Source organism: Epinephelus fuscoguttatus, linkage group LG2, assembly GCF_011397635.1.
Source record: "Epinephelus fuscoguttatus linkage group LG2, E.fuscoguttatus.final_Chr_v1".
NCBI classification, from domain to species: Eukaryota; Metazoa; Chordata; class Actinopteri; order Perciformes; family Serranidae; genus Epinephelus; species Epinephelus fuscoguttatus.
In genome coordinates this window covers 50,274,127-50,292,013 of record NC_064753.1, presented here as the reverse complement: position 1 = coordinate 50,292,013, position 17,887 = coordinate 50,274,127, and the positions used below count along the sequence as shown (strand labels likewise).

Below are 17,887 nucleotides of genomic sequence, written 5' to 3'. Positions count from 1 at the left end.
TCATAACTGTATTTTATTTAACTTTTTTTTTCTTCAAACAAATGCCTACTCAGCTTTATTATAACTGAATTTTACCTTTATTATAATGGTACTTTATTAACTTTTTTTTATAACAGTGTGTAATTTAATTTTTATCATAACAGTACTTTATGTAACTTTATTGTGACAGTAGTTTATTTAATAGTTTAGTATTTAAGTAGTTTACGAGAGATATAAAAATACTGAGGTAATTATCATGTATCATACAGATATATAAAAGATAAGCCCAGAGTGAGACAGTTAATACATATTTAATATACCATGAGTGACAGGTAACAGTGAGATGGCAGTGTTGGACTCCGTCATGTGTGTTTGAACCTTTTGTGTCTGTGGGCGTGGATGAGCCGCTGTGGGCTGTGTGGTGGGAGCACACAGGGACAGACACACAGACACACAGACAGACAGTAAGGTAACCAGGCAGACAGACACCCCGAAAGACAGACAGACAGACAGCTCCAACGTCACAGCCCTGGGGGCTGGAGCTGGGGCTCGGTGAGGGTTGGGACTGAGCTGCTGCTGCCCGGACCCAGTCGCAGAGGAAGGTACAGGAGAGGCGGGTCATGGACATCCATGCATGGCTCCGTCCTTTCACTGTAACGTTATCAAAGCGGACGGATATTGACTGAAGCGTTGGTGTCGATGCAATGAAGCCCAGCCAGGTTCTTGTGTGAGCACCTGAGCACACGACAGGAGGCCTCTGACAGTTTACTGGTAAGACAGCTTTTTATATTCCAGCTAACGTTACTGAGTGCAGCTAGCATGCTAACCTGCTCTGACGCTATGATACAGCAGATACCTATTACTGGCCTTTGGGGCTCTGTGGACAGGTATTCATGCTAACATGACCATGTAACCTAAATATTACCCCCCTGTCACACCTGCACACCAGGCTGTTAGCTCTGTGTTCAGGTATTTTATGGTTTGTTAGCAGAGTGACGGGAGGAAAGTTAGCTAGCGTTAGCTAACGTAAACAGTAGCGACAGTTGACAGCCGTTGCACAACAAACTGCAAACACTGTCACATTTAAGGTTTGTCTCAAGAGCTAGTGAAGCTAAGCACTGTTCAGGCTGCTCGTGTGAAGCCTTGTGTTTAAATATGTGTCTCCTGTCATGTCAGTGATGTGTGAAACGGTTAGCTTTGGTGATTATCACAACAGGAAAGACTGCTCCTCTAATCTGACACAAGAAGCAGGTTAGCAGCTCTCTGCCTCCAAGCTGCTGCTGTGTCATGGTACTGTTAGCTGTCTAATGTTATCTGCCGGTGTTAGCTAGTTGTGAGCTAACAACACCAGCAACATTATTTTATTTAGCTTGGGCCGGTGCTGCAGGGGATGTGTCCAGTTAGCTAGCTAGGTGCTAACCGCCCATAAGCTGTGGTCGTATATAAGGAGCTGCAGTGTGAACCTCGTCAGTGTGACTGTCAACACGGTGAAGGAGTGTCTGAAGGAGGTCCCTCACCTTCACTGTAACCTGGAGCAAAAGAGGCTCCACGATGTTACTGATAAACATGACAGTTGTTTATACAACAGGAGGTGGATTTACAGCACCTCAGGCTGCAGAAGCACTCAGATCTTTAAGCAGAAGTGGTAATATCACAGTGTAGGAATACTCTGATACAAGTCGGAGGCCCTGCATTCAAAATGTACTTAAATGGACAGTTCAGACTTTCTGTAGCAGGGTTATATGAGGTCATGATCCATAGTCAGTGTAGTACAAACAGTAGATGTCAGTCAGCACGTCCCCACTTTGAAGAAGCAGGTGGAGTCTGACACAGAAGCTAAGCAATGTACTGCTGTGGACAGGGTCAGCAACAAAGCATATTTTACCCCCCTAAACAAAGCCCCGCCTAAGAAAATCAGTATCCATGTAAGTGTATGCTAAAGTGAGAGTATGTTCACCGCCTCACCATGCTGTCAGGCAGCCTGTTTCAATGGGGAAGATTCTTTATGTTAACAGCTTCACCTCACCATCACATTTTGGCCTCTTGTATCCGCAATCTCATTCTTTCGCTCACTAACCAGAGCTCATGACCACAGGTGAGGGTTGGGACGCAGGTGGACCAATAAATTGAAGGCTTCACCTTCGGGCGACGCCCGGGTGTCTGGGCTCAGCCTTAGACAAAGGGTTAGGAGCTCGGACATCCGGAGGGAGCTCAGAGTAGAGCCGCTGCTCCTTTGTGATGAAAGGCGTCAGTTGAGGTGGTTTGGGCATCTGATCAGGATACTCCTGGGCACCTCCCACTGGAGGTGTTTCGGGCATGTCCCACTGGTCGGAGGCCCTGGGGCAGACCCAGAACACACTGGAGGGATTATAAATCTCATCTGGCCTGGGAACGCCCCAGGATCCTCCAGGAGGAGCTGGAAACTGTTGCTGAGGAGAGGAACGTCTGGGGTGCCCACTGCCCCTGCGACCCAGCCCCAGATAAGCAGATAAAAATGGATGGATGGATGGATGGATGGATCTCCCCATCTGTGCTCTCATCAAAGCCCCCAGGCCCCACTGACAAAACAGTCAGTACATTTCCATGCACAGTTAGCTTGAGCTACAGTCCCAGCTGGGCAAGGACATCTAACTGGCCTACTGTCCTTGTCCCAGTATACAAGCACGGGAGGGGAATCCATTTATTGAGCCAAGTATGTGCGACTCCTCTACGATAAGTGGAGATATGCCCCCTTTCAGCTTGTTAGTATTGGACCTTTTTCCTGTTGACCTATTACGTCACAGACCAAACAATAGACAAACAAGTTAGCTACGGTTAGCTAGCAGCTAACTGCTACCATGGTGGACAGCTTTACAGCTCTGTACATTTTGTACGGCTGTAGATTTCACCATATTGTTAGCGACTTCTTGTTCTTGTTTATTTTTTGAGAATAAACTATAATTGAATAGATCTTTGCTTTCCACAAGGATGGAAATTTGTCTTCAGCCCACCAAAACACAGGAAACACACATGATAATAAACAGATGAGCAGCTAATGAAAGGGTCATTAGAAAATCTGTACGCATTGAATCAGCTCATGTCAGTGTCTGTCTCTGGTTTCAACCCATCAGTCACTTTCCTGAGTTTAAAATACTGATGGTGTTTAAGATGAAAGACTTTTGAGTACTTTTTTTATTGTAGTTTTGTTATTTGCCAGCTACTTTTCATTCCTTCCAGTCAGATCTACTCTGGCAGAATGCATGCTGTGATCAGGTCACGTTTTGAGTCTCTTGTTATTGGCCCACTGGGTCATGACACCGATGTAGGGTCTGGGACGCTTCAGCCAGGAGCGTTTTTGTTTCTGTACCTGGCGTAGGATTTGCAAAAATTGTACAAGGTGCTGAGACTGGTTGCTTCCAGGGGGGCAGGTTTATTTTAGCAGTAAGACAATAGGCTGCAGTTTACAGTGATTTCAAATCTTCAGGGCAGAGTCCCCTACAGGTGTGTTTGTGAAGTCCTGCACCTGCCAGTACCCCTGAAGCTCCATACCAGAACCAACCTGTTACCTGTGCTTATGTCAAAGTCAAGCCACACCCGCCCTCACCTGTTAATAAAAGTCCTGCGACCCGAGCTGCACTTGTGATCAAACCTCCCCAGACTCCAGTCCCTCACATGAAGCTGGTTCTCCGTTCTTGAATTGGACGTCTCTTTGACTGGATGGTGAAAACATTCAATCACTGCCAGGTTAGGAAACATGTTAGCATGCTCCTTCCACCACCATCAAACCTCCAAAGGATCCTCCTTGGGTGTCTTGAACTCCATGTAGGCTGCCACCTCATCCTCAGGCAGTGACCAATGTGACCACGGGGTCAAAGGTTACACTTGTGTCAATATATTACACGTATACTGTGCATCTTTTTGCTGTGTTTTTTTCTGAAAAATATAAAATGTATTTTTATTTGTACCCGCTGCTTGCCCCCACGTAGTTCATTTTTACCTGCAAATTTATATATAAATATGTTTACCCTTTACACAGCTTTTTGCGGGTTAACTGTTGGGTACTTGACCCAATGCAGGTGTCTGCTTTGGTCTCTCATGTGTGATTCATTACATAAACCCTGCAGTAAAACTTAAATGTTGAGTTTTGTTTTTGACTTGATCCCACAGAGGTATTGATTAATTTCTGGGGCTCTTAGTTATGGTGGTGTTGTTTTGGTTAGCTTTGGTTAGAGAGTTCCACCTTAATTTACATATGTGATGGGGACACCTGCCAATACCATACAATCTACTACAAAAGGAAAACTCACTGCTACACTCATCAGCTGTATTGTTCTCTGGCTCTGAAACATCTTTTGGTACAAACATCCAGCATGAGTTATGATGCTGATGAATTCTCTTGCATAAAATGCTTGGTTTCTCAGATAGATTTTCGTGACACCTCCCATCCCTCCCATACACACACACACACGCAAACACATACTTGAATGTGACCCTTGTCAGAATTTGTTGAGTTTGCTGGTTGCGTCACACTCCTTTACTCAAAGGGTATTAATCATATTCCTCCACAAGAGAATTCCAGTCAGTGTCTTTTATAAACATATTTGAATAGAATGTTGATATTCATATCTTAATACCTGGTGTACGTTATGTCGAGATAAAGATAAACTCAGAGGCATCAGAAGCAGTAGTGTCGGCTATAGAGAACCAGTTCTAATTTGCAGCTAGCGTTGCAATGGTATGAGATTTTTCATGGTTAGATTATCTCAGCAGATATCTTGGTATCACAGAATTAATGTTATTATCAGTCAGAATGACCCTTGAGCCCGGTTCAGACCAAAGGTTGGCGACGAGACAAAACTGTTTTGGGAAATTGCAGAGAAAAGTGTCAGCGGTGTGAACTGGGAAGTCTGAGCTCGACTCAAGCCGGCTGATGATGTCACCTGACACTCAGCTGGTCAAATTGCTGGTGGCTGGTTTTAAAGCATGTCACCTGTTTTAACAGCCAATCAGCTTGTAGTGAAGTCCGCTGGTCAAATCAAAATGACCGCAGAGAGTTGTTGACTAGAGATGATGCGCCATCTCATGGTGGTCACTTCCTGTCAGCGTTACAGATCAGAAGCACAGAGAGTCGTTGACTAGAGATGATACGCCGTCTCATGGTGGTCACTTCCTGTCAGCGTTACAGATCAGAAGCGCAGAGAGTCGTTGACTAGAGATGATACGCCGTCTCATGGCGGTCACTTCCTGTCAATGTTACAGATCAGAAGCGCAGAGAGTCGTTGACTAGAGATGATACGCCGTCTCATGGCGGTCACTTCCTGTCGACGTTACAGATCAGAAGCACAGAGAGTCGTTGACTAGAGATGATACGCCGTCTCATGGCGGTCACTTCCTGTTAACGTTACAGATCAGAAGCACAGAGAGTCGTTGACTAGAGATGATACGCCGTCTCATGGCGGTCACTTCCTGTCAACGTTACAGATCAGAAGCACAGAGAGTCGCTGACTAGAGATGATACGCCGTCTCATGGTGGTCACTTCCTGTCGACGTTACAGATCAGAAGCACAGAGAGTCGCTGACTAGAGATGATACGCCGTCTCATGGCGGTCACTTCCTGTCAACGTTACAGATCAGAAGCACAGAGAGTCGTTGACTAGAGATGATAAGCCGTCTCATGGCGGTCACTTCCTGTCAACGTTACAGATCAGAAGCACAGAGAGTCGTTGACTAGAGATGATGCGCCGTCTCATGGCGGTCACTTCCTGTCAACGTTACAGATCAGAAGCACAGAGAGTTGTTGACTAGAGATGATATGCTGTCTCATGGCGGTCACTTCCTGTCAACGTTACAGATCAGAAGCACAGAGAGTCGTTGACTAGAGATGATATGCTGTCTCATGGTGGTCACTTCCTGTCAACGTTACAGATCAGAAACACAGAGAGTCGTTGACTAGAGATGATATGCTGTCTCATGGTGGTCACTTCCTGTCAACCTGCAGCTTTTTACAACGTTGCAGAATAGTGCATTACAAGTAGTCACCTGTTTCAGCTCGTCTCATTGCAAATCTTTGGTCTGAACTGGGCTTTAGAGGAATGAAAACAGGAGGTTTACTGTTGGTTGATCAAATGTTTTATTACTATAACTGAAACTTGAAACCATTTTGTTCATGGAAGTTTGTGTAAAAAGTCTCCCCTTTGAAAATAAGTCAAACAAAAGGGAGATCCTCCGTCCAGTTGCCCTTTTTTTTCAATATCGTAGATAAGCAAATGTACATGGTCTGATAACAGTCAACTATTATATGACAGGATACCTTGAAAGCAGTATATTGCTGCCACCCTAGTTGCAGCTGGTGTCAGATTTTATTTTCGTTAAAAAGCTTTCTGTTCCACTTATGAGGTCTTTGAAGCTAAGTTTAGACTTATCTGACCTGTTGTGTAAAGGTCAACACGTGTGTGGTGTTTACAATATGGCAGATTAGAGTTAGTCCTCTAAAGTATGGCTACACTTTGCAAATGACAGCAGCAGTAAAATGAATTGTGATCACTGTGCAGTTATGATTTTGGTTCAGTTGCTAAGAGTTCATGTAACATGGCAAAGCATTTAAAAAAAATCTCAATTCAATGGCAGTAGTTTTGACTGAGAGCAGAGCTCCACCCTGCCTCACGCTATCTTTCACTACAGCGTGTTGTAAGAGTGGAAATCTGAAGTGTTGAGTCAGCGGACAGCCCTTTGTCAACAGGGAAAAGATGGATTACTTGCATTATCCTCTGTTTTATTATGTAAAAAGTAGCATTTACCTTGATTATCTCATCTGCTTTGAACGCATGCTGATCAATTTCAAAGAAAATGTTGGTTTCTTAACCTGAAGTCATCAATCAATCATTGATTGATCATTGAGTGAAGAAGCTGTGTTAAATTTGTGTCTAGTAACATCTTGCAAACTGGAAACTATTGATAACCTCAAACTGAAGATTTTTTCCAAAGTTTTATCTGGCCCTGAATAAAGTTCACATATGACAGGCTTAATGTTAATGTTTTGGTGTGGCTTTAATGTTTTCAGGACTGATGGCTCCAGAGTGACATGCCATGGCTTTAATGATCCCCCCGGTGAAGCTCAAATGGCTGGAGCACCTAAACAGCTCGTGGATCACGGAGGACAGCGAGTCCATCGCCACACGGGAGGGAGTCTCGGTGCTCTACTCAAAGCTGCTGGCCAACAAAGAGGCTGTGCTGCTGCCCCAGCAGGTGCTGTGTCTGAAGGGCCCCCAGCTTCCTGACTTTGAGCGTGAATCCCTCTCCAGCGATGAGCAGGAGCACTACCTGGACGCTCTGCTCAGCAGCCAGCTGGCCTTGGCCAAGATGGTCTGCTCTGACTCCCCCTTCGCTGCTGCCCTGCGCAAACGCGTGCTGGTGCTCCAGCGCATCTTTTATGCACTTTCCAACAAGTACCACGACAAGGGGAAGGTCAAGCAGCAGCAGCACTCTCCAGAGAACAACTCGGGCTCTGCTGATCTGCACTCTGTCAGCGAGCGGCCGCGCTCCAGCACCGACGCGCTCATCGAGATGGGTGTTCGCACTGGCCTCAGCCTTCTGTTTGCTCTGCTGCGGCAGAGCTGGATGATGCCTCCTCCACCTAGCCCCGGTGGAAGTCCTGGGGTCAACATAAACTTGTGTAATGATGTCATTCACACAGCCATTGATGTGGTCAGCTCCCTGCCACCTCTCTCTCTGGCCAACGAGAGCAAGATCCCGCCGATGGGCCTGGACTGCCTGGCCCAGGTCACCACTTTCCTGAAGGGGGTGACCATGCCAAACTCTGGGGCGGATATTTTAGGGCGGCGACTCGCCTCAGAGCTGCTGCTAGGGCTGGCGTCACAGAGGGGCTCCCTGCGCTACCTGCTGGAGTGGATTGAGATGGCCTTGGCTGCATCAGCCGTGGTCAGTGCCATGGAGGAGAACAAGGTGCTACAGAACCAAGAAGGGCTCATCGGATATGACTGTTTCATGAACATCCTCATGCAGATGAGACGCTCTCTGGTAAGTCAACTTTAACTATGACACTGGCAGGTTAGAAGTTTATTTAGTGGTTTAATAAGTCAAAGCAGAAGGCAGCAAATGTTACGTGCTGACACAGTCGACAGATTTTCATTACTCTGAGCTGTCAGATGGGCTTTAAAATGTCATGCTCCTTCTATTGGATATTATTATTAGTATTATTTATCCAGCCAGTTATTTTTGTTTGGTTGGAAACCTGGAAACAGGAGATGCAAAAAATGTTATATAAATGGGTGTTTTTGGTTCATATTAGATTTAAGAGTGCACGGGTAATGTTACAAGGGTCTGTGGCAAGCAGGGTGTCTGCAGCTCCTTAAAAAGTCTTAAATTCAATTTTATAAATATTTAAAACCTATTAAATAGTCTTAAATTTGAATTTGTGAGGTCTAAATTGCCACAAACATTTTATCTAATTTAATTTATCCATATTTAAATTTCTTTTTGTCAAAATGAGTCGAGCTCCTCTGTGTGAAAGTCACATGTCTGTTGTTACAAATCTTTAAACCTACCACTGAACCTTATACACCTTTTTACACAGAGATGATGCTAAAGAGATGCTTTTAAGTCCGTTCTTTATGCCGCCTTTGCATTTTTACACAGACTCAAGCGACAGCGGCATCATGTCGCTCCAGTGTGTTATTTTAGACAGCATGTTGGCATAGCGGAATGAAAAGAGGTGTGACGGGCGTGATCTGTAACACAACAGTGTTGCCCTCTTGGGTGACAACCGAATATATTCAGGGGAATATTGCAAAAAAAACCCACACATTCGGTATTCGGTACTTGATATTAGGCCAAGTGTTTAATTTTATTCGGCTTCAGCCCCCCCCCCCCCTCCAAATAAACACTGATCTGTGTGTGTGTGTGATTTTCTCAGGGCTCCTCAGCAGATCGCAGCCAGTGGAGAGAACCCACTCGGACCTCTGATGGCTTGTGCTCATTGTACGAGGCAGCACTCTGTCTTTTTGAAGAGGTAAGAAATCTTTACAGTACTTTACTTTCAGCACATTGTATCAGTGTACTGATACTCAAAAATGTGCTGTGCTTATTTTTTCTTTACGTTAAAGGAGAAGGAGTACATGTAATTTAAACAAGGTTCACAGTATTTTTAGTGGAAAAAATCAGGCACAAGTGATTATTATCATTTAATGATTATTATGTTCTTTAATTGTGCGTTTCTTCCAGGTATGTCGTATGGCATCAGACTACTCTCGCACCTGTGTCAGTCCGGACAGCATACAGACCGGCGAGGCCCCTGTGGTGTCTGAAAGCTGCGAGGTGTACGTGTGGGGCAGTAACAGCAGCCACCAGCTCGTGGAGGGTACGCAGGAGAAGATCCTGCAGCCCAAGTTGGCCGCCAGCTTCGCCGATGCACAGACAGTAAGAGACATGAGTTCACGTGTTTCCTGTAGAGCTGTACGTCTGCACATGTTGAGAAAGGAAACATCTGTTATCCTGTAATCATCAGGCGAAGTGGACAGACTGTTTCTAAAGGAATTTTCCTGGTCTTGGCCAATGGGTTGTTGATATTTAAAGGCAGTTAAAGCATTAATTATAGTGAGTAGCATAAAAGAAATAGGCGTTACATAGACATGGTGACATAATGCGTTCAAATTCAGATTTCACTGGTTCTCCCACAGGGAAACCGCAGCTGTAGATCAAAGTAATGTGACATACCGTATATGTTAGATAGATGGCCTGAGAGACTTGTGCTCTTCAAGATGGCGGAGCAGTGCAGCACATAGACGTGTTTCCATAAACGTCTTTTTATCATTAGAAAAGCTGTAATGAAACTGCAAAATTCAATAAAACTTCCTCAATTGTGCAAAAAAACTTTTAATTCAACTCACATGACTAATCAGCTGTTTCCGCTGTTGGTGTCTTCCTGGATATTTCATAATGACAGAGTATGTCTTCGTTTCTGGATACACCATGAAACGTGGCCAACATGACTGAGACTGGAAAGAGTAACTGAAACAAATTCCTGAGAACGTCTTTACGTTTTTCTGCCATTTTTTGTTAAATGCCAACGGAAGAAGAAAAATCCCTTCTGGCATGGAACAACAACAACGTGTTCAAGATGGCGGCAGGTGCAGCTGCGACGCTAGCTCCACCTCGCCTCGCCTTGCTCCACCCTGCCCTCCCTTGCTTCACCCTGCCCTTCCTTGCTTCACCTTGCCCTGCCTTGCTTCACCCTGCCCTCCCTTGCTTCACCTTGCCCTTCCTTGCTTCACCTTGCCCTGCCTTGCTCCACCCTGCCCTCCCTTGCTCCACCTTGCCCTGCCTTGCTTCACCTTGCCCTGCCTTGCTTCACCTTGCCCTGCCTTGCTCCACCCTGCCCCCCCTTGCTTCACCTTGCCCTTCCTTGCTTCACCTTGCCCTGCCTTGCTTCACCCTGCCCTTCCTTGCTTCACGCTGCCCTGCCTTGCTTCACCCTGCCCTGCCTTGCTTCACCTTGCCCTTCCTTGCTTCACCTTGCCCTGCCTTGCTTCACCCTGCCCTGCCTTGCTTCACCTTGCCCTTCCTTGCTTCACCTTGCCCTGCCTTGCTTCACCTTGCCCTTCCTTGCTTCTCCCTGCCCTGCCTTGCTTCGCCTTGCCTCATCTCGCCCCGTTGAAAAGAAGAGTGTTAATTTGTGAGGCCAGTGTATTTTTTTTTTAGTTATTTCCAATAGGAGCGCTGTGTATTTACATTCTGTTACAAAAACCAGCAGCGTGACGAGGCACTGAGCGTCTGTTCTGCACCGAGCGCTGCATATTTGGTGTTTTTTCTCACTGAGAGATGAAAAATTTTCAATTTTGGGAGACACGCTGTCCAAGTCACTGTTGCTTTTTACCCAGCTGTCCAACCACAGTGGAGGAGGGGCAGGACAAATAACCTACAACAAAGACCAACCGTCACATCTTATATGACGGAGCAGAAATGTGTTAATGTACTGTTGCATGTATGTCAAAATCTCATGAAGCCAAGTAGAGCAGTTCTTTGTGTTTGAGTCGGATCACCAGGGATTAATAATGACATTTAAATTTAATTGAAATGTTTTTGATAAAGGAGTGTGTGTTGAAGTACATGGGATTTATTTTATTTTTGTTATTTTACCACGGTATTTATTCAGATATTGAGAATTGGTATTAACTGCTAAACATCTGGTATCGTAACATGCCAAACTTCTTATGATGTCCTGTAGCATCACTGCAAAGTATTTTGTCATGAAGGCAATACGATATCTCAGTCACTCACTGACCGCTGAGTCAGCCCACAGTCACACATCTTTTCCTGTTTCTCTGCAGATTGAGGCGGGTCAGTACTGCACTTTTGTCATCTCCTCTGACGGCTCTGTTCGGGCCTGCGGGAAGGGCAGCTACGGCCGCCTGGGCCTCGGGGACTCCAACAACCAATCAACGCTCAAGAAGCTGACCTTTGAACCCCACCGTGCCATCAAGAAGGTGTCATCATCCAAGGGCTCAGATGGCCACACGCTGGCCTTCACCACGGAGGGCGAGGTGTTCAGCTGGGGTGACGGTGATTACGGCAAACTGGGTCACGGGAACAGCTCAACACAGAAATACCCCAAACTGATCCAGGGGCCGCTGCAGGGGAAGGTAGGGCTTCACCCAATACAACCGGACACAACCTGGGATTTATTTTAGTTTCAAGATGCACATTTAGATTTGTGTTCTTTTATATCCAGTAATAAATTCAGTGCAGCGGTGAGCAGAGCTCTTCTGTTCCCCAACTTCCTTTGGTAAAACATTCTCGCACCAGGAACTGTGATGGAGTGTAATGTAGCTGTTCTCCTGTGTCTCATATTTTCAAAACAGACAATAGAGTTCAATAGTCGTCTTTTAGTTTGTGCATTCAGCGTCATTAATGAAGTATGAAAATGTGTTTGTCGTTTGTTCTGTGTCAGGTGGTGGTGTGTGTGTCTGCTGGATACAGACACAGTGCTGCAGTCAGTGAGGATGGAGAGCTGTACACATGGGGTGAAGGAGATTTTGGCCGATTAGGTAAGTTGCTGATGTAATTATCTTCTACCCTAAACTGAAAAGGATCTCTTAATGAACACCTGCACTTTAGATAGACCCCAGCACGACTGTGCTGATTGTCTGTTTGGGCCTTCAGAGTTTCTATAGAATAATGACCACTCCACAAAGAGAAGTGTTAACAGATTAATCTGATGAGTAATCGTGTAGTGTGTTTCACATTTCAGTGTAATGTACTGCTTCACAGAACCACCAAGGATTAATTTTTAAACCTGATTAAGTCATACTTGAACTTTAAATCATGTTCCACCAAACTTTAAAACTATCTAAGATTAAATTTAAACCTCACTTTAAATATCAGTTGAGCTTTTACTCTGCACCTACATTAAATTTATTTCTGTTGCACCAAAGCATTAAACTCCATTTTAAACTGCAGTCCTGTATTAACTTAAAACTTAAACTTAAAGGGAGATTTAACTTTTTAAGTGTCTGCCTTTCTGAGATGGATTGAGCAAATTAACCAAGTTCCTTTCAGAGAGTTGAGACAGACTCAACCCAGCTGAGTTTATGATGCTGCTGAATTTCTTGATTCTTCTTTATCTGTTAAAACTGTCTCCCTGTTGCTGCCAGTCTCTCTTTTTTTCCTGTGCTGTTGCCCCTTTTTATTATCACAAGGCCATATTGCTTGTACAGCCACACAGCTAGCTAGTAAACAATATCATGGTTTGTTAAGGAATGCAGAGCAGCTGAAAGTTAACAGTACCTAAACTCTGATCAGAACTAATCTTAGATTAAAAAAAGTCTTTGATACAGTTTGTTTTTAGTTTCTGATAACTTTCAGTCAGTTGTGTGTTAGTTTGGAAGTTGACTGGTTTTGATTCAGCCAGACAGCTTTGTTATTTTTACAGTATGTGTCACCTTCAGATCCTGAGTCATAGCTGGGACAGCTTTCACTTTAAAAACAGTGTCTCTTGGCCGGCCTTTTGAATTTGGAGTTGGGACATGATCTTCTCTGAAACTGTGGCTTTTTACACTTCAATCAAAACAAGTGGTGTGAAGTTCACTGATGCTGGAAACTACAAACACAGCTAATCAGCCTGATTACCTTCTACACATGTAAAACAACACATTCTCCCACACACAGTACGATTAGGATATTCTTTATGTGATTGAGAAACACTTCAGTGTTCATTTCGTCTGTGCTGCAGGCTATAAATGTTCTTTGTGACTGTGATGGGTCTGATAGCAGAGGAGCTCTTGCACAGTTGAACAGATTGTGCTTCAGTATGAATATTGCCTGTTGACTCCTCCAGCTTTGTCAAACTCATCACACTGTTCAAGGGTGATTTAGTATCAAAAGGTAGATATATTGTCAAGACAGTTTTATATGTGTAGTTAAAAGTAACAAATTAGCCTCAGACAGAGTTAGTCGATTAGGTCAACATACACACAGACACACACACAAAAATCATGTTGCATTTATTCTGACAGATATAGTGGTTGCAATATGAGTCATGATTTTAATGGGAATGGTAATTTTTGCTTTTAACTTTAACAGAAAAAAAAAGTAGGATGATCATGACAGAAAAAAAGTACCTTCTCACTTTGCCTACAAATGAATAAATTAACAAAACTATGGTAAAAAGTGGATCCCATATGTATGACAGTCACAGCCACATGAAATGAATCGATCCCTGAAAGGACACCTGGCCTCCCAACCAGCTTAAAAATAATGTAGTGGAATGTCTCCCAGTTTGTTAACGCATACGCTTGTTACACATCCCTTCTTCACAATGTAAAATAGTTGAAGAAAACTTAATAGGATCCACACTGTTTAAAAAGCACATTGTTGTTCATCATCAGAGGAAATGTTTGGAGAGAAGCAGCAACTTTATCACACTCTGCTCCTTATGGTTGATCATTTCTGTGTGTTAACAGCCTGACCTTTTACATTGTTTGGGATCGCAGGTCACGGTGACAGCAACAGCCGAAACATTCCTACCCTGGTTAAAGACATCAGCAACGTGGGAGAGGTGTCATGTGGTAGCTCCCATACCATCGCACTGTCAAAGGATGGACGCACTGTGTGGTCCTTTGGAGGAGGGGACAACGGTGAGGAGACACTTCACCATGACCTGACCTTCACCTGTGTTGTTAAACATCTGTCTTGAATATTTTATTGTGGAAATAATTAGTAAATAGAAACACAAGTCTTTTAAACTGCATTTTGAATCTGAGCCTTTTTCCGAGTGTGCACACTTCTAGTGTGTGTGGTAAATACTTGCAGTTTTGTATTTAGTCTAAATTTAAACTATATTTGAGAATGTATAAAATATTTTTTCTTGTGTTTAATTGTGTTTGGTTTTCAGAATGTCAAATCATTGCACGTCATTAGAATATAAGCTCATAGAGTCTAAAGAGAAACCATGTGTTGTCCTGCAGGGAAACTAGGTCATGGTGATACTAATCGAGTCTACAAGCCAAAAGTAGTGGAGGCCCTTCAAGGGATGTTCATCAGGAAAGTGTGTGCAGGAAGCCAGTCGTCTCTCGCCTTAACCTCCACCGGACAGGTAGGACATCACCCCGGCGTCGTTCACCAAGACAGAATAAAAGCTGTGGTTTGTTGAGGAAAAGTGGAGGCTTGAGGTTCTGGAATATTTGGTCCAGAGAGGGAATTTCATACAGATGTTTATGCATTCCTAACGACAGCTGGTTGGATTTTGACAGAGATATATTTTGAGTTTAGGACTTGTTATGTAACACAGCTCTTCTTTCGTGGCTTTGCTCCTCACTGTTTTCTCATCAAGACATTTTTTTGTCAAGGTAAAGGACCAAAGTAAAATTCTTTGCCACGTTAATATCAGAAGTCATCTGCTGATGTTGATTCATGTCTCTTGTCTTTAGGTGTATGCATGGGGCTGTGGTGCTTGCCTGGGATGTGGGTCCTCTGAGGCCACAGCGCTCAGACCCAAACTCATTGAGGAGCTGGCTACCACCAGGGTGGTGGACATCTCCATAGGGGATAGTCACTGCCTGGCTCTGTCACATGGTGGGCGTCTCCTCCTCCTTCGTGTTCTTGCCTTCTCCTGACCCGTCTTTGAAAAGCTTATCTGTAAATAGTTGACTGTAAACAGCTGCTGCTGCAGAGACGGAAACACATTTGCATGCTGTCAGGGATCAGCACTCAGCGTCTGCGGCCTCTGTCACTCAGTCTGACTGTTATTTTGCTGGCACAATAAGATTTGGTGTTTGTTTAACATGTGACAGAAACTGTTGCAAGTAGCATGATGTAACAGCAAATACATGGAGCATATTTGTTTTAGCTAATACTTAACTTTAGTTCCATTTTAAATTAGGACAGAGTCTGCCTCATTATTATTCAGTGTGATGTGTGGTGTGAAAAATAATCAAAGCCACATCTAATCTTGTTTTACTTTTCTCATACTCAACCATCATCTAGACAATGAAGTGTACGCATGGGGCAACAACTCCATGGGCCAGTGTGGTCAGGGGAACTCCACAGGGCCGATCACGAAACCCAAGAAGGTCGTCGGGCTGGACGGAGTCGCTATTCAGCAGATCTCAGCCGGCACGTCCCACAGCCTGGCGTGGACTGCTCTGCCCAGAGACAGGTCAGCCACCATCAGAGTGAACACACTGACTGTAGTGAAGGCAGTATGTTCATAACCTGGGGAGGGGGAGGGGGCTGCTGATGTCACAACACCCCTGGACTTCTGTTCCTCATAGGGATTACATAATATAGGTGAAAGGTCAGTCACTGTGTGGTGTACAGCAGTTTTTAACTGTCTTTGTTAAAAGGTAACTCAGTAAGACATCATGCTGTCTGTGTACTGACTCGTCATACAGACACACTGTGCTATTTTGGTTCAGAGAAAAGGTGACAACAGGTGAAGTATTAATACGCCCAGTTATTCTCATACGGTCAGACTCAGATCAACCAGGCAGCTTTTTATGCCTTCGCCCCGGCAATAGCTGCGGACGGAAGCATTATGTTTCTTGCTAATGAACGTGATATCTCAAGAACACCTTCTTCAGATTTGGCACAAATGTCCACATGAACTCAACAATGAGCCCATTACTTTTTGATGGTCAAAGGTCAAGGTCACTGTAACCTCGTCTGTCTCATTCTCGTGAACGCAATATCTCAAGAACACCGTGAGATAATTTTTTCAAACTTGGCATAAATATAAACTTGAACTTAATGATGAATTGATTACGTTTTGATGGCCAAATGTCAAAGATCAAGGTTGCTGTGACCTTGCGTCCATCTCATTCTCCTGAATGCAATATCTAGTTTGACACTAACGTCCACTTGGACTCAACAATTAACTGATTAGCTTGCGATGGTCATATTTCAAAGGACATGTCTATGTGACATCACCTGTCTCATTCTTGTAAATGCGATATCTCAAGAACACCTCAATGGAATTTCTTCAAATTTGGCACAAGTGTTCACTTGGACTCAACAAAAAACTGATTGGATTTCGGTGTCAAAGGTTAAGGTCAGTGTAACCTTGCATCGGTCTTATTCTCACAAACACGATATCTCAAGAACACCATGAGGGAATTTCTTTGAGAAAATTTGAAAAAAAAAATTCACACAAACGTCCAGTTGGACTGAAGAATAAACTGATTATAATGTTTTGGTTGAAGATCAAAGGTCAAGGTCACTGTGACCTCATCTGTCTCATTCTTGTAAATGTGGTATCTCAAGAATACCTTGAAGCCTTTTTTAACTTTGACACAAACATTCACTTGGATTTGATTAACTGATGTGATTTTGGTGGTCAAAGGTCAAAGTCACTGTGACATGTCTGTCTCAATTTATATATATCTATAATATATATCTCAAGAACACCTTGAGGGGATTTCTTTAAATTTGACACAAATGTCCACTTGGACTGAAGAATAAACTGATTAGAATTTTGTGGTTGAAGGTCAAAGATCAGTGTGAACTAAAAAAAACATGTTTTTGGCCATAACTCAAGAATTCAAGCACTAATTATGACAAAACTTCACACACGTCTAACAGGATAAATTAATGAAGTGATGACATTTTATATCCAAAAGGTCAAAGGTCAGCTTCACTGTGACATTATGGTCTGCATAAAACTCTTTCCTGTCCATTTCACTAGCGAGAGAGAATTATTTCCTCTCACACAGGTGCAGAACGTATGTGTTGGTTTGCTGATAGCTGTAGTTTTTGCAGTGTGTTCATGTGCAACTTTTTGGCTGAGACAGAAGCAGGGAACCTTCATCACTGCTAGTTCTCTGGAGTTGGTTTGGTGTGTCGGGGCTGTAAGACTAAAACAATTAATAGAAAATCTGTGTTACAAACTGGAGGTGTGGGGTTTGAAAAAAATAACCATTTCAAAGGAAAAGACTTCTGAGTTGCATTATGGGAATTGTAGGATCCAGCATTTTTGAGCTTGATACTACGGACTCATGTCAGGATATCTCTGCTCAGCTGCTCTGATTCTTTATAAAAATTTATCCTTTGTGAGTCTCCTAACTTTGTGACAGTGCTGTATTAAATCTCTGGGAGATTGTTTTGTCTGATGAGTTTATTGGTACAGTCCATGACAGAGGGGAACAGATCGTTCTTTATTCCCATGATGGTGAGAAGGTACATTCACTTCAAGCGAATAATCCCATTTATTAGAAACTGTAAATGCTTCAATGCACAAGTGAACTGTTTTATAAAGAAATGGATTTAGGCAGAAGCAGCAGTGTGACCCTCCAGAGTTTTCTTCTAAAAAGGTTTTATGTCCAGTTCAGTCAGTGTTTTTTAGTATCTTCCAGCCTCTTTACCCTTCCACTCCAGCAGCTGTGAAGCACCAGAGCACTTGCTAATATTTACTCTCTTTGGC

General features: G+C 43.7%; 1 protein-coding gene across 7 annotated transcripts in view; it reads left to right on the top strand.

The window, feature by feature from the left end:
- Positions 1-393: 393 nt before the first annotated feature.
- The window catches only part of herc1 (HECT and RLD domain containing E3 ubiquitin protein ligase family member 1), an 82,812-nt gene continuing 65,318 nt past the window's right edge, over positions 394-17,887 (top strand). For 4 of the 7 annotated variants that reach the window (XM_049563521.1, XM_049563512.1, XM_049563498.1 and 1 more), the window contains exons 1-10: positions 394-750; positions 7,019-7,995; positions 8,891-8,986; positions 9,199-9,393; positions 11,304-11,615; positions 11,924-12,020; positions 13,965-14,108; positions 14,439-14,566; positions 14,901-15,045; positions 15,457-15,628. In XM_049563521.1, the coding sequence (XP_049419478.1) occupies positions 7,045-7,995; positions 8,891-8,986; positions 9,199-9,393; positions 11,304-11,615; positions 11,924-12,020; positions 13,965-14,108; positions 14,439-14,566; positions 14,901-15,045; positions 15,457-15,628 (2,240 nt within the window). In that variant the 5' untranslated portion in view covers positions 394-750; positions 7,019-7,044. The remainder of the gene's footprint in view (positions 751-7,018; positions 7,996-8,890; positions 8,987-9,198; positions 9,394-11,303; positions 11,616-11,923; positions 12,021-13,964; positions 14,109-14,438; positions 14,567-14,900; positions 15,046-15,456; positions 15,629-17,887) is intronic. The other 3 variants (XM_049563539.1, XM_049563504.1, XM_049563530.1) reach the window with 1 other exon arrangement.